The sequence below is a fragment of the Rosa chinensis genome, chromosome 6 (assembly GCF_002994745.2).
Source record: "Rosa chinensis cultivar Old Blush chromosome 6, RchiOBHm-V2, whole genome shotgun sequence".
NCBI lineage: Eukaryota > Viridiplantae > Streptophyta > Magnoliopsida > Rosales > Rosaceae > Rosa > Rosa chinensis.
In genome coordinates, this window is record NC_037093.1 from 50940790 (window position 1) to 50956998 (window position 16209).

At 39.2% G+C, this 16209-nt stretch overlaps 1 protein-coding gene and 1 pseudogene across 2 annotated transcripts; one reads left to right on the forward strand and one right to left on the reverse strand.

Moving 5' to 3' along the window:
- Positions 1-205: 205 nt before the first annotated feature.
- LOC112174147 (glycolipid transfer protein 1) lies at positions 206-2260 on the reverse strand. Of its 2 annotated transcripts, none has more exons than XM_024311863.2 (7): positions 2102-2260; positions 1691-1822; positions 1510-1565; positions 1266-1396; positions 1035-1170; positions 458-589; positions 206-360 (listed from the first exon to the last, which is right to left on the reverse strand). In XM_024311863.2, the coding sequence occupies exons 2-7, from the start codon at positions 1806-1808 to the stop codon at positions 328-330; spliced, it is 606 nt and encodes a 201-aa protein (XP_024167631.1). In that variant the 5' UTR covers positions 1809-1822; positions 2102-2260; the 3' UTR covers positions 206-327. The 2 variants fall into 2 exon arrangements, with proteins under 2 accessions (XP_024167631.1, XP_040365480.1); XM_040509546.1 differs by lacking the exon at positions 2102-2260 and adding an exon at positions 1958-2093.
- Positions 2261-10551: 8291 nt separating this feature from the next.
- Positions 10552-14792, forward strand: LOC112171519 (annotated as a pseudogene).
- Positions 14793-16209: the final 1417 nt, after the last annotated feature.

The window sequence follows — 16209 nt, forward strand, 5'->3', positions numbered from 1 at the left end:
TTTAAGACAACTTGTATTCATTTTTTGTTGGCTAATCTTTATGAAAATAGGCAGTTGGAAGCCAGAATTAGTTAATAACAAACTATATTGAAAGCAGGAAAAAGAAAGAATTGGATGAGTAAATTAGTTAACGACACTATATGTAGTAGCAAATTATCATACAATGCTTACAACATCACCAATGTAGTTACACTTCCTCTCCTCTTCTCCCACCTCGCGCCCCGCCCCCCCCCACCAAAAAAAAAAAGAGAAAGAATACATATGGAAGGAAACTGGAAACATAAAGTGATCAAACTAATTATATATCCACAATCTGGTTTAGTGGTATCAGGCTTTGAGATTGTCCATTCCCACAGAGTCCTGAAACAGGAATATAAAACACAAAATTTGATTAGAAACAGAACCATGTGACAAATTGAACCGAAACCATAAACCATGAATAGATGAAGAAACTTACAAGGAACTTATGATTCTCTTCGAGAAGTGGAGAGAAATTTGTGCAGAACTTCTGAATGTCAGAAGTCAAATCAGCCGTTTCGCCTATTATCTCCATGAATTTCTTCCTCTCAGGAGCAAGCTTAATTCCAACCTGCATGTCAATCAAAGATTAGAACAATGTGATTTTCTTTTTCCTAGTACATCAGGGAAACCAAAAAAGTGGTAACAAGTATGCATGTGTCATAGTTACTGATCTACGTATCAAATTTACTGATCACATAAGATCACTTATTCGTCTTTCAAAATTGGATACGCTAGATGGTCTCCGCAATTGAACATATGGGTAATGATATGATGTATGAACACATTTCTTTTTCCATCAGTAATCTTTTCTGGGGTTTATGTTTAAGGGCATGATAGCTTGCATCTCAAGTTAAGAACTTTCACTGAAACAACTCAATTCTATTTTGATCTGCCTCAAATTCAATGCCTATACTCTGGCTTGAGAAATCTATGGAATTAAAAAAAAAACTGGCTATTTTACTTATAATTAAATAGTATCAAATGATAGTTCAAAAGAGATTGTGATTCCTTACACTAAAACCAGAGCTAGCTATCCAATTATGCCATTTTTTCAATGTCTTGTTGTAGGCTTCTGTGCAAGCTTTTGACAGTGGCCAGTCTGGATTATCATGTAGATTTCGAAACAGCTCCACCAAGTAGTCCATACCCCTAAACAACCACATAACAACATTCATGAATTCTCAGAGAAAACACAAGGATTAATTAATCCGTTGCAAAGGAAAAAAAAAATGACACAAACATGCCTAGTTAGCCAGAGTAGCGCATTTGTGCAACTGGATGAGGATTTAGCGGTTTTGGCTTCAATCTCAGGCCGAACTAGACTGTACAATAGATTGAATTCTGATGGGTTGGAAGAGTACTTGGTTTCCAGCCTCTGCAATTTTGAACAACAACATGAAAACTTAATCTTGCAAACTTTACAAACAGAAGGAAGCAAAAGATCGAAGTTACTTCTGAAAAAAGTTGCATTAAGAAAAAGTGCCATACCGATATATTGTTAGCAACATCAGATTTGACGGGTGAAAGTGCTGCTCCAAACTTATCTGGCATAATATAAACAAGCTAGAGCTAATTAGCCAGGTGAAAACCGAAAGAGCATCCATGATTCATCGAAATGCAGCGAATTCAAAAGATTTATAGGGTAACTTAAAAATCGAGATATGATTACCTAAAACGGGTAGTAACTGTTTGCATACATCCAAGAAATGCTTGGTGAGCATCTCTCCATTTTCAGATTTAACATGCTTCATTCCTTCCAAAGCAGAAGTGAAAACAGATCCCGCCATTCTTGTGATATACTCTGCATGATTAAATAGAATATCACGCAAGAGCCAGAGTTGCCAATCACAATAACATTAATAGTTGCACTATTCAATATTGCGTGCAAGAAAAAAACATGCTTATTGAAAAAGTAGAAAAAATCAGATAGGATTACATTGAAAGATACACGAAAGTAGAACTAGAAGTCTGAAGAAATGGAATCAATGTGAATCTGATGGGGATATCCGAAACATATATGATGGAAAAATGATAAGGAAAAAGACACAGAAAGAGAAGCACGCAAAGTTGAGACACAAACCGGGGAAAACCACATGCACAAAAACAAACGTGAAGGTTCGAATTTGGTTCTGGTAATTCGAATTGTGTTACAATAGAAGACGAAGATGGAAAGGCAGTTACGTAAGTTTCAAGATTTTTACGTCCTCTCATTTTCACTTCTTAAATTCACCGATAAAGATCTCATACCTTGTGAAAAATTAAAAAGGAAAAAGTACTCAAATATGTGACGTAAGCCCACTATAAATTTGGTATGTCTAGTGCATTAGGTTATTTATTATTATTATTATTATTATTATTTTAAGTGAGACGTCATCCGTTCGGCTCATAATTAGTGATAAGTGATAAAACAGAATAAAATTGGGGTGTAAATTAGTGATAAAAATTTCAACAAAGAAGCTGTTGTTGAATTTAACTTGCACATTTTCTTATAAGATTTAACCCATCAAGTAGTTAAATAAATAAAATAATTGATGACATTTCATCCTAACAAAAAAAAGTAAAAAACAAAAAACGGTTTTTAAAAAAAAAAACAAAAAATTAGACCTACCTCATTTTTAAATTATTAAATGATTTTTTTTTTTTTTTGACTTTGTCAAGGGGAATCTAAAGGCTTCTTAAGTCCAAGATAAACACCCCTTCAGCGCATGTGAAATGCTTCAACTGTGCATTGCAGCACAATGCCTCGTATTAAATGACTTATTTTCCCTCGTATAAAATGAATCTTACAAACAATGAATTATTGAGAAAAAAAATCTCTCTCTGTCAAAAGATTAATAATGATCTTTTCAAAAAAAAAAAAAGATTAATAATGATAGAAATTTATTTTCAAATCTCATTTCACAATTTTGTTTCGGACTTCTCTTCATCGAATGAAGAGTTTCACTTAATGTTGAATTAAGTAACCAAATACTTCTTCTTCTTCTTCTTTTTGAATAAAGGGGTTTGGAACCCAATCAAGCCGGGAGGCTCATCCCCACGCCCATGTTATTATTTATAATATTTTGTCGCACTGGGGTGGGGGGGACGTAATACCTGTACCCCAAGCAGACATAGTTGCATTAAATATATCCTCATAGAGGACGTCTTGTAAGAAAGCAGGAGCCTCAACTATAGAATGATCCACAACATGATCTAAATTAGCAAAGTGAGCTCATCGATGTGCCACACTATTTGCTTCACGAAAAACATGTCAAACTCTTACATAATCAAATGCTTACATATAAACTTTACAATCTTCAAGAATTCGACTAACCTCTGAGTTATCCTCCACGTGTTGATTCATTGCAGCAACTAAGAGAGCACAATCACTCTCAATTTCAATCTCCTTCCATAGATTGCTAGAAGCAAACCCGCTCTGTAAGCCTCGGCTTCACTATGAAGTGTAGAGCTTAAATGAGGAATCATTTTGGACCAGGCTCCTTTGAAGCTACAAGTATCATCACGGGCAATAACCCCAATACCCCCACTACATCAGAGCTTCTATAAGCACCGTCAATATTAAGTTTGAGCCTCCCTCGAGGTGGGAACATCCATTTCAGCGCCGCTCTTCTAATGGTTCTGTTAGGAGTCTTCAGTGGGTGGAGGCGTTGGTACTCAGCCAATAAATGCATGGCCCAACTGACTGCATGGATGGGATTAAAGGACCCCCCATTCCACAACAATTTATTTCTTTCAGACCAAATGGTCCAAAGAAGCAGAAAGAACACATCTAACCAAATACTTCTTAAAACAATACACTAAGCCACTAAGGGCATCTTTGGCAGACTCTCTATTGTTGCTCCTTAGCTATTTTGGAGAGCATGTTTAGCTTTTTATCTATTTTAGCAGCTGCACCAGACTCCTAAGTGGTTATCTATTATAACTTTTAGCTATCTCGCTCTTAAATATAGAGAGCGGGATGAGGTTCTCTATAATTTAAAACATTCATTTTAAGTTATTTTATGTAATTTATAAATACATTTAAACTATTTAATATTCATTTAAAAAATAATATAAATTCAAAACTAGTTAAAATAGAGAGCATTGATGCAGACGTAATTCTAAAGTGGCTAGCTAAAATTTGACTAAAAAATAACTAGCATTGCTAAATATGCTCTTAGCAGACTCTCTATTTTGATCCCTTAGCTATTTTGGAGAGCATGTTTAGCTTTTTTTATATTTTAACAGCTGCACCAGACTCCTAAGTGACTTTCCATTATAACTTTTAGTTATTTCGCCTTCACAAAAATAAAGAGCGAGATGAGACTCTCTATAATTTATAACATTCCTTTTGAGTTATTTTATGTAATTTTTAAATACATTTAAACTATGTAACCTTCCTTTAAAAAATAATATGAATTCAAAACTAGCTATAATAGAGAGCATTGATGCAGATGTATTTATATTGTGGATAGCCAAAATGACTTTTTAGCTACTATGACTAAAATTTGACTAAAAAATGGCTAGTATTGCTAAAGATGCTCTAAGGTAAGCAAAATATTGTATATATAAAAAATCATTAAATAATTATAAAAATGAACTTGATCATTAACGAATCAGATCAACCTAAATCCGTGTTTGATCTATTAATCCGTTTACCAGATCGGATTACTGATTAACGTATCTGTACCATTATCATATCAACAAATCAAATTTTCAATTCAAACAAAATTCAGTCTATTATTCTATTAACCTGATCTAACATTCAATCCGGATCAAAATTCAGTCTATTATTCTATTAACCTGATCTAACATTCAATCCGGATCAAAATTCAGCCTATCGACATGGTGTAATATTCCATCTCCCGAAATTGTCACTTTTTCAAATACTCGTGACTCATGCGGGCCCCATCATTTTATCCTGGGGTCCAGATTCAGGCTTCTATTCATCTTTCCAAGTCTTTTCTAGTTTGCTTCTCTGCAAGTCCTCCACTAGTTCGCCGGAAGTGCTCGAGTGACTTCCTCGTCAATATCTAACGATTTCCCTTCAGCGCGTTTCTGCATCGATCATTTGTTATTGGAAAAGAAACATACTCATGTCGGTCGGGAGTGGTTGATCATCTGGAATATCCGAACCTCTCAGATTGACTTCCCTGCCATACCCTCTCGATCTCTTGCTACCAAGCCAGCAGATCAAGGCTCCACTGCAGCTTCTCTAAAGATCTCTTGCATCGATTCTGAGGTGTGTTTTTCTCTCATTTGTAATAGTTTAATATCTCTGCAACTAACTGATTTTGAATATGGATATAGTCCAGATTGCAGGGAGTATATATGGCGGCTTCTTCCTCTTCCACTGCTGTTATCCCCCACCGAGGAAAGCACGACGTGTTTCTGAGTTTCCGAGGCGAGGACACCCGCGACGGTTTCACCAGTCATCTTCATGCTGCTTTACTCCGGAGTAAAATCGAAACCTGTTGTAGGAGAATAGAATTGTGTGTTATCATTGATAATAGGAGCCCTTTAAATAGGGAGTTACAAGGTACCCAAAAGGTAATAGAATCCAATTACAATTGAATACCTAAAACACATTCCTATTACAACTTTAAACCCTAGTTTGTAGAGGCACACATTATGTCGATATCCTTCAACACTCCCCCTTGTGCCGCTCAAACTTGGTGATGACGCTTTGATTGTTGCCTCGTTAAAAACCTTGCCAGGTAACAAAAACCCTGTGGGACAAAAATAACCCTGGTCGAAGGACAAAAAGAGCACAACACGTCCTTCACTCTTCGAGATCGAACATGTAGACATCATGCCTCCCCCTGATGTCAATATCTCCCCCTGATTGCTACAATCATGGGAGTTCGGATAACTTTCTCAATCCGATGCTCTTCACATGTTTCTCGAATGTGGATTTTGGTAACGACTTAGTAAATAAATCCGCTACATTATCCTCTGATCGGATTTGGTTCACTTCAGTATTTAGAAGTGCATGTTGTCATTTTGATAGAGGGGAGGAGGAGCACGGAAGGTGGCATTTTGCCTTGTGGGATCCGATCCTACACTTCCGTCATCTCTTTTCTCTGTAGGGGTAGAACAAGCCCATATCAATCGTACCTCTCAAATATCGAAAGATTGTCTTTATACCATTCTAATGAAGTTGCGTTGGCGCGGGGCTATATCTAGCCAACAAGTTCATAATAATTGAGGTGTCCGGTCTTGTATTGTGCTAAGTACAATAATGCGCCTATTGTACATAAATAAGCACTTCTGCTATTAACACGTCTTCGTCATCATCCCTGGGACGAAACGGATCCCTTTTAGGGCCAAGACTACGGACGACCATGGGAGTGCATTTTTGACTTTATCAAAATGCCTAAGCATCTATTGACACGGTATACAAGTTCTGAATCTAGACAAAACCGTGTTCTCCCAAGGTCATTCCTCTCAAACTCTGATTTCAGGTGTTCAGCGGTTTCCCTTAACTCTCAAGGGTTCCAATTATGTTTATCAACATAAACCGCGACAATTGCAAATCCGGAACTTGTCATGGAAACGCGTGGGCATAGTTCATCATATCCCTTCCCAATCAAGTAGTCATTTTAGTGAGCATTTCAACCTCGTTGCAAATGCGCTCCGTGGTCTAGAGCCACTTGACTTGGGTAAATAAAGTCCACAAGAACCTTCATTATATTCCGTATCTAGATCCCCATAGAGATACGTAGTGACCACATTCGTAAGCTGCATGTTCAGTTATTTGGAAACTACCAAACTGACAAGGTAGTGGAGTGCAATGACATCCATTACGAGAGAATATGTCTTCTCGTAGTCGATTCCAGGGCGTTGTGAGAAACCTTGCGCCATAAGGTGAGATTGCCATCTCTTTTTCTCATCACGCTATCTAACGAAGACCTATTAATGTCAATAGGTTTTATGTTAGGAGGTGTTGGCATCTCAGGCCCGAAATCATTCCTCTTCGTTAGTGAATCCAATTCAACCTGGATCGCATCTTTCCATTTAGGCCAAGTTTCTCTACGTTGGCATTCTTCAACGGAGTAAGGTTCGATGTCATTGGTCTAAATAATTCCACGTCCTCATGTACACTAGTGTAGTTCGTAGAGATCTCTATATTCTTAGGAATTGGTTCTAACATTGAGGCGTCCCCCAACGATGTCTCTTGGACATAACCACAATCCAAAATATTCTCATGAGACGGATTTTGAGTATCAATGATCAATGGATCAAGTTGTGCCAAACTCGCTCTCTTCTTAGGGCGAGAATCCATCGAACCTATGGGTCTCCTACTCTCTCTAGCGGAACCCATGGCCTATGACGCCATTATGCCACTTTTGTGGCGTCACCATACTACCATCCATGGTAGTGGTGCAGTACCCATCTTCTCTGGGTGGCACCATGTCCTCTTGTGGGGACATCAATCCTTGCAGGCATGTTTGCAGCATGTGTATGTGATCTCGTCACTTTTAGGGGATCAAGATGAGACATAGTGGGGACAGATCACGACAATTCCTGTCGTTCCTGTTGAACATTGATGTTCTAATCTCCCCCTAACGATGGGAAGACTGTCTCATCAAAGTGACAATTCGCAAATCCAGCGAAATAGAGATCGCCTGTCAAGGGTTCTACATAGCGGACTTATAGTTGGAGACTCATGTCCAACAAATATATATATGCATTCGTTGCAATGACTCATGTTGATGCGCTGTGGCGACGCAATTGGCACATGAACTGCACACTCACATATGCATAAATACGAGATATTAAACTCGAACCCAGTCACTAGCTGTAACGCAAATAAAAGTTGAGTGGCTGCTATGAGTTGTAGACGAATTAGCATAGCTGCATGCGTTATTGCATAACCCAAGCGGAAATATTGGTGCGCATTACCAATGTCCGGGCTACCATTGTAGTCGTTTAATGGTGGCTTTTCCGCGAGACCAATTGGGTGTGTACATGGGAATATGATACTTGATATCAATACCCAATGATATGCAATAGTCATCGAAAACTGTCGATGTAAACTCTCTAGCATTATCAAGTCAAATTGACTGAATGGGATGATCTGGGTAGTGAGCCCGTAGCCATATGTTATGTGCTAGGAGTGTAGTATAAGCAGCATTACGAGTGGATAATGGCACAACACGTGAACAGCGTGTTTGCGTATCAACCAACACCATAAAACATCTATATGGTCCGCAAGTAATCCATAGAATTCCTTTAGATTCTTTGTGAGAATGGAATTATTTCCTCAATCTCCTTTGCATAGGATGGTCTCAATCCTAAATAACAGGCTTTACAGAACGAAATATGGGCTTTATAATCAACCAATGGAGGTTTTGGTTAAGCCATAATGTCACAATAGACTTGAGAAGTAGAGAGAGGAGTTTATGGCGTCAATGCCATGTATTTGCCGCAGGGGGTAGGCGGCACCGGCCATGTATGGCCTGTCTTTGCACAATCATGGCGCCATGAGGCGCATGTGCAGCTCCTCGAACCAATTCTTGGTTCTTACTTTTCTTCATTCTGAAAATGGATGTCCGTGTAAAGTCTTTAATACACGGATCATCATGTCAAAGCCTATATGTGCCAAGATCTCATAAGTCGTTTCTCATGACATAGTTGGATTCAATAACTCAAATAGTGGTTGCATACAACCCACTAGAGCGACACATAAGTTTCTCTAATACTCATTTATGTTCGTAGTCATTAGAGGTGATGCAAAGGAACTCTGTCCATTCTTGTAATGTGTTTCCACATGAAAATCATTGGCTCTTATATAATAAAGTTCAAATTAAGGTATGTCCAAGACATTAAAGAATAGACACTTTATTAATAGCCAATGATTACATCAAAGTTTCTTGATCAAATCTAATCCAAATAAAATGAAATGTAGACAAATTGTAGTCACTCAATCCTTTTGGTAATTCCAATCAAATATGACCAGGGAAGTAGAGAGAGATGTCGGTGGAGCGAGGCTCTCTCAAGTACCACTAATCTCAATTACTTTCCTAGACATCATATTCTAGTGAGAAAGAGTTCAAACCAAATGTCATTTATTCATTAAGGCACAATTGCCATTACATAATTCTTGGAAAATGAAAGACTATTTAATCAAAATCTGCGGCATCAACATTGTTGTTTTCCTCGCTAGATTTGAAGTCCGTAATGATGAGATTGACATCATTGTCATCTCCATCATCTCCTTCGGCTGCGAGATGAGCCTCATGCTTTCTCATATCTTTTATACACTTTGTATTATGCAGCTTTTGTTTTGTCACTCGCATTTTAGTGCTTAAACCAATGCTCTGAAGATCCATATCTATAGCATTACCTCACCCATTAATTGAGATGCACCTTGTGCATTTGGACATCCTCCATGGATCCCACGTTGGCCAATGTTGCCACGTGTCTACGTATCTCGAGGTTTTCCTTCCTTTGTAGGGCGGTTTGTATGGACCCACAAGTCCATTTTGTTATCCTCTAACTTTTAGGGTTCCGCTCCTTGCGCCCTTTTTTCGGTGCGCTATTATAATTTGCCTCGTGAACACTCTTAGTTCCAACGGGCCTTTGAATTATGGTTTTTCACAAGTATGTTGTCAACTTACTCAGTAAATGACATAAGTTGATGAAACCTCGTAATCCATCTAGCATTGCACACAAGCCTAGTGCTGAGACGGGGAAGGTTGAGAGGATTTCTCAATTAATTCATAGTCTGTGAGCTCTACTCCACAGAATCTCATTAGTAGTGAGGTGATTCTTGACGTTATTTATCCATCGGTGATAACAAATGTCAATTGAATCCGGTTTAGTGAAGTCGGGTTTTTGCATGTTTGCATTCGACATTCAAAGATGAAGGAGAACAAATTAGTTTCGGAGTAAAAACTTCCACGACAACTAATATAAGGTTTCCGAGCCTTAATGCTACCAAGAAACCGATTTCCAAGAATATTTAGATTTTGACCGAAACATTAATGTTTTAATATGGTCACAGTTTGATGCTTACGGACGCTCTTAGTCCGAATATTATGAACACTCTTAGTTCATTGATTACGAACGCTCTTAGTTCGTTTATTATGAACACTCTTAGTTCATTGATTACGAACGCTCTTAGTTCGTTTTAGCGTGAATCCCCACAATTCCGCTTATCAATTAATCGAACCTATGTTCGTATTTTTCAAAACCTGCAGCAAATAATAGAATTTAAAAGACAAAAAATGCAGGAACTTTAATCGTAAAAACTTACTTGGCAATTTGAAGGTTTGCTTCACAATTCTTTATACACGCGCGTGTTGATGCAGGCGTGTAGCTAAATTTGGATTGCCGGAATATGGTCGGAAATTGGCGGTTGGTAGGTTGCCCTTCTCCCTCCTTTTTTTCTTTTCTTTATTTATTTTCTTTCCGGGCCCAGCCCTTCTCCCCCTTTTTTCTTTCTTCCTTTTCTGTTTTTTTTTTCGGGCCAAGCCCTTCTCCCCCTCTTTTTTTTCTCTGGGCCGGCCGGGTCCCCTTTTCTTTTCCTTTTTTTTCTTTCTTCTTTCTTTTTTCTTCGGTCTTCTTCTTCTTTCTTTCTGAGTTTCTTCTGGTTCTTCTCCCTCTTTCCTTTTTTCTTCTTCTTTTCTTTCTTGTCTTCTTTTCTTCTTGTTTTCTGGTTCTTGCTTGTGCGCGTGTGGGCAGCACCGGCTGTGCGGGGCTGTGCTGCAAGGCTCGGAGGCTGGCTGGGGTAGCAGTTCTGCACGGGTAGGCTGCGCCGGTGGGCGGTGGGTCGTGGCTGGAGGGCACTAGGCCGAAGCAGCGACAGGATGGTGATCGATCGGGCTAAGCTAGGAGCGGCTGGGCAGCGCGGGCTTGCAAGTAGGCCGGTGGGCTGGTGAGCGGCAAGAGCAGCGGAAGGCTGCTGTGGTTTGCGGCAAGGAGGGCTGCAGCAGGTGGGCTGGAAGCTGCAGGGGAGGATTGCAGGCTCTGCAGGAGGCCGCTGCGGGGACGTTGCTGCTGCGCAGGAGGCTAGCACGCGCTAGGTGCAGGGCTGCAGGGGGCAGCAAAGCTGGGCGTAGTGCTAGGTGGACTGTATGGGTAGCAGCTGTGCGTTGGGGAGGCTAGGGTTTTCGGTAGGAGGCTGCAAAGCTTGCGGCAGATTTGGTTTTTAATATTTTTCTTTTTTTTTCTTTTGGGCTAGGTTAGAACTCGTGCTGATAACGTGTTGTAGGAGAATAGAATTGTGTGTTATCATTGATAATAGGAGCCCTTTAAATAGGGAGTTACAAGGTACCCAAAAGGTAATAGAATCCAATTACAATTGAATACCTAAAACACATTCCTATTACAACTTTAAACCCTAGTTTGTAGAGGCACACATTATGTCGATATCCTTCAACAAAACCTACATAGATAACAGACTCGAGAGAGGAGACGAAATCGGTCCCGCACTTGTCAAAGCAATAGAGGAATCAGAGCTCTCGGTAATCATTTTCTCGGAGAATTATGCCTCTTCTACATGGTGCTTGGATGAGCTTGTGCATATACTCGAATGCAAGAAGAAATATGGATTCTCTGTTATACCTGTTTTCTACCACGTAGATCCATCACATGTGCGGAGACAGGAGGAGAGTTATGCAGCTGCGTTTGCTCAACTTGAACAACGTTTCGAGGATAAGGTGGAGATGGTGCGCCGGTGGAGGGATGCTTTGACAACTGCTGCAAATCTGTCTGGGTTTGATTCTCACAAAATAAGGTATGTCGCTGACTGTTTGTTTCTTGTTTTGATTTCTAGTACTTGGAGCTCATTTAGGTATACTTATTTGAATAATGCTCGTCTTTCTTCTATATATATGCCAGGCCTGAGTCCAAGTTAGTTGAGGATATTGTTAAAGCTATTTTAGTGAAATTGAATCGTGGATCATCCAGTGTTTTGAAGGGCCTGGTAGGGATGAAAAGCCGCGTTCGGGAAGTTGAAAGGTTGATGTGTTTGGACTCTCTAGATGTCAGGACTGTAGGCATATGGGGTATGGGTGGTGTAGGTAAGACCACCCTTGCTCGTGCTGTATTTGACCATCTCTCTTTGGAATTTGAAGCTTGTTGCTTTATTGGAGATATTAGGGAAGCATCAGAGACTAGTCATGGACTTAATCAGTTGCAAAAGGAGCTTCTTCGTATTTTGTTAGACGAAGAAAATCTGAATATGGGCACTATATCTGCAAGTTCAACTCTTGATAGACGGAGGCTCCGCCGTAAAAAGGTCCTCATTGTTCTTGATGATGTGAATGATCCAAGGCAACTGAATGTTTTAGTTGGAGATGATGCTCAGTTTGGTCCTGGAAGTAGAATCCTTATAACAACCAGATATATGCAACCACTTAAGACTGGAGGAGCAGATGAGATATACAAAGTTGAGCAATTAAATGAAGATGAAGCCCTTCAGCTTTTTCATGTAAATGCTTTCAAAGATATGTGTCCTACATCTGAATATACAGATTTGCCAAGAATGGTGATAAGTTATGCTGATGGCATTCCGTTGGCTCTTAAGGTTTTGGGTTCCCTATTGCACTCCAAGAGAAAAAGAGAATGGGAGAGTGAATTGATTAAACTGAAAAAGATTCCCAACAAAGGAATTCAGGATGTGTTGAGAGTAAGTTATGATGGATTAGACGAGGATCAGAAAGGGATATTTCTTGAGATTGCATGTTTTTATAAAGGGGAGAAGATAGATTATGCAAAAAGAATGTTAGATACTTGTAACTTCTGTGCTGATGCGGGAATTGAAGTTCTGACTGATATGTCTCTCATATCAATCAAGAATAACTACCTGTGGATGCATGATTTGATACAAGAAATGGGTCGTGCAATTGTCCGTGAACCTAAGGAGCGTGGAAAACGCAGTAGGTTGTGGATTGCTGAGGATATCCGTCAAGTATTCAAAAATAATACAGTAAGAGCCAAATTCTTCACTTTCTTAAAGAAAGGCCACATAGGAGTTTTTCCTGCCTATAAAAATGTTGTTTTTGGTAAGTTTTTTGTATAACTTGTATATACCATGCTTATGTATACTCTGCCATTCATTTGTAGGGAACCGGAACAATTGAAGCTATATTCCTTGATGTGTCTAAGATTACAAAGCTGCATGTGAGAGGTGCAGCCTTCAAAGACATGCATAATCTAAGATTGCTCAAAATTTATAATTCTGGTGATGAACTTCCTGAGAAGCGCAGCAAAATGTATCTTCCCGAAGGCCTTTCGTCTCTCCCTGATGCCCTTAGATATCTCTACTGGGATGGATACCCTTTGAAATCATTGCCATCAGAATTTTGTCGGGACAGTCTTGTTGAGCTTCATATGCCCAATAGCCAAGTTGAGCAACTTTGGACTGAAGACCAGGTACACTATATAGTTCTTGTGTTTTAAATGCAGTGAAAAAGTAGATAAGCTAATGTTGACATCTCTCTTTGATTGTCTTGCAACAGAATTTTGGGAAGTTGAGAAGGATAAATCTTAGTCATTCCAAGAACCTAACTAAAGTTCCGGATCTCTCTGAGAGTCCGATTGAGAATATAGAACTTCAGAACTGCACAAGTTTAGTTCAAGTTCCTACGTATTTTCAAACTCTTGACAAGCTTACCTCTCTGAATCTTAGCGGCTGCTCAAGTCTTAAACATCTTCCAGATATGCCAGTGAATATGACAACCTTATCTTTACATGGAACTGCAATAGAAGAGTTGCCTGCATCAATTTGGTCCCACAAGAAGCTTGTATCATTAGACCTGATGTACTGTCAAGACCTTAAGAATCTTCCGAGCAGCACTTGCAATCTGGATTCTCTCCAATTCTTGGTCTTCTTGGCTGCTCAACTCTTGGCAGATTTTCAGAACTTCCCAGGAATATAAGACATTTATGTTTGAGTGAGGCAGCAATTGAAGAAGTACCTTCATCAATCAGGTGTGTCTTTGGCCTCGTTTCAATTCAACTGGAACATTGCAAAAAGTTTATGAGGCTCCCTACCAGCATTTGTAAGTTAAAATCTCTTCAGAGACTTTCTCTCTTTGGTTGCTGTAAATTCAAGGACTTCCCAGAAATCTTGGAGCCTATGGAGCGTCTGGAGTTTTTAAATTTAAGTAAAACAGCGATTGAAGAGCTACCCATGTCGACTGAAAATCTAGTCGGGCTAAAAATGTTGGAGCTGTCTAACTGCAAAAACCTTCGGTTTGTTCCAAGCAGCATCTACAAAATTAAATCTGTGGTCCTCGATGGTTGTAGGAAACTCCATTTTTTAAAGTTGGAGCGAGACCTCAGTTTCGGCTTCCGAATAATTACAGAAACCTTGGAGCCTATGGAGCGTCTGGAGTTTTTAAATTTAAGTAAAACGTTGGAGCTGTTTAACTGCAAAAACCTCCGGTTTGTCCCTGGCAAATCAAAAACTGTGGTCCTCGATGGTTGTTGGAAACACAGTTTTTTTAAGTTGGAGCGAGGCCTCAGTTTCCGAGAGCTACCCAGGTTGACTGAAAATCTAGTCGGGCTAAGAAAGTTGGAGCTGTTTTTGTCCCTGACCTCAGAGGATGACTCAGAGGATGATTTTTTGTCGCTGACCTCAGAGGATGACTCAGAGGATGATTTTTGGATGACTTTTTGTCCCTGACCTCAGAGGATGACTGAAAATCTAGTCGGGCTAAGAAAGTTGGAGCTGTTTTTGTCCCTGACCTCAGTTTCGGCTTCCGTTTACCAGATCGGATTACTGATTAACAGATATGTACCATTATCATATCAACAAATCAAATTTTCAATTCAAACTATTCCAATAACCACAAATCCGGATCAAAATTCGGTCTATTAACCTGATCTAATATTCAATCCGGATAAAAAATTCAGCCTATCGACGTGGTGTAATATTCCATCTCCCGAAATTGTCACTTTTTCATGTACTCGTGACTCATGCGGGCCCCATCATTTTATCCTGGGTCCAGATTCAGACTTCTATTCATCTTTCCAAGTCTTCTCTTGTTTGCTTCTCTGCAAGTCCTCCACTAGCTCGCCGAAAGTGCTCGAGTCACGTATCACACCCTGAATTTTGAATAACAAATTCAAATCCGAAACATGAATAATAACCAAAACAAATAACGTCCTGAATTTTTTCTTAACCAGCGTCTCGCAAACCATAATACAAACCTCGTAGCAAACTATCTCTCGAGTCAAATATTACAATACCACCATAAATAAAAGTTACGCTCAAAAGAGTCTACAACACACCAAAATAGGTTAAGTGCTGACGTCAACCCCGCTGCTCTACTCAGCTCCCTCTCCACCCTGATTATCCTGACCTGCAGGATTATCCACTACACCGTTTGAATAGTGTATCGGGATTGTAACAACACAAAACCCGATAAGCTTTTTGCAAAGCTCGTGAGTAAATAAGAAATAAACAATTGATTTATTAAATCACAATTCTTTTAACTCAAGTAAATAACCAACAATCTCAACATTTTCAACACAAATCAAACATTCATTACCAATTTCAAAACCAATTCAAATAAAGTCTCACCCCTCGATACCTCATAACCTCCAGCCCGTGTTCATGATCACGAGTAACCCAACTCGCTACTTTCATGTCACACAATGGCAGACAACTCTCCAACCCGTGTTCATAATCACGAGTAACCCAACTCGCTACTTTCATGTCATACAATGGCAGACAAATTAGAGCTCTAGCTGAATCATAACGTGTCACCTTGGCCTAGGTTCACCTTTACGATATAATCACCACATTCCCTACAGTGGCATATGATCCTTAGATCGAACATTTAAAGGTCCTTCAGACCCAAATGTTATAACTATTCTCACATACGCGTTCTCACAATCCAATAGCCAATTACCATATAAATTGTAATTACAAAACCATCACGTGTTTTAAATAATAATCTAAAACAATCATCATCATTATTCTTTCATTCAATGTCATTTAACATAATATATCATGGCAAATCTCAAAACCAACAACATATCATAACCCAAGTTATCACACTTTCGCACCTCAATGTCACACCATTCCGTATAAAATGACGTAAATATATATATATATATATACGTATATATATATATATAATCATCCACTCAGGAATGACCACTAATACCAACTATAGTTCACACGTAGTAAAACCAAGAAATTCATTTTCCTATATACTTTAAATTTCATTTTCTTAAAACCATTTTCTC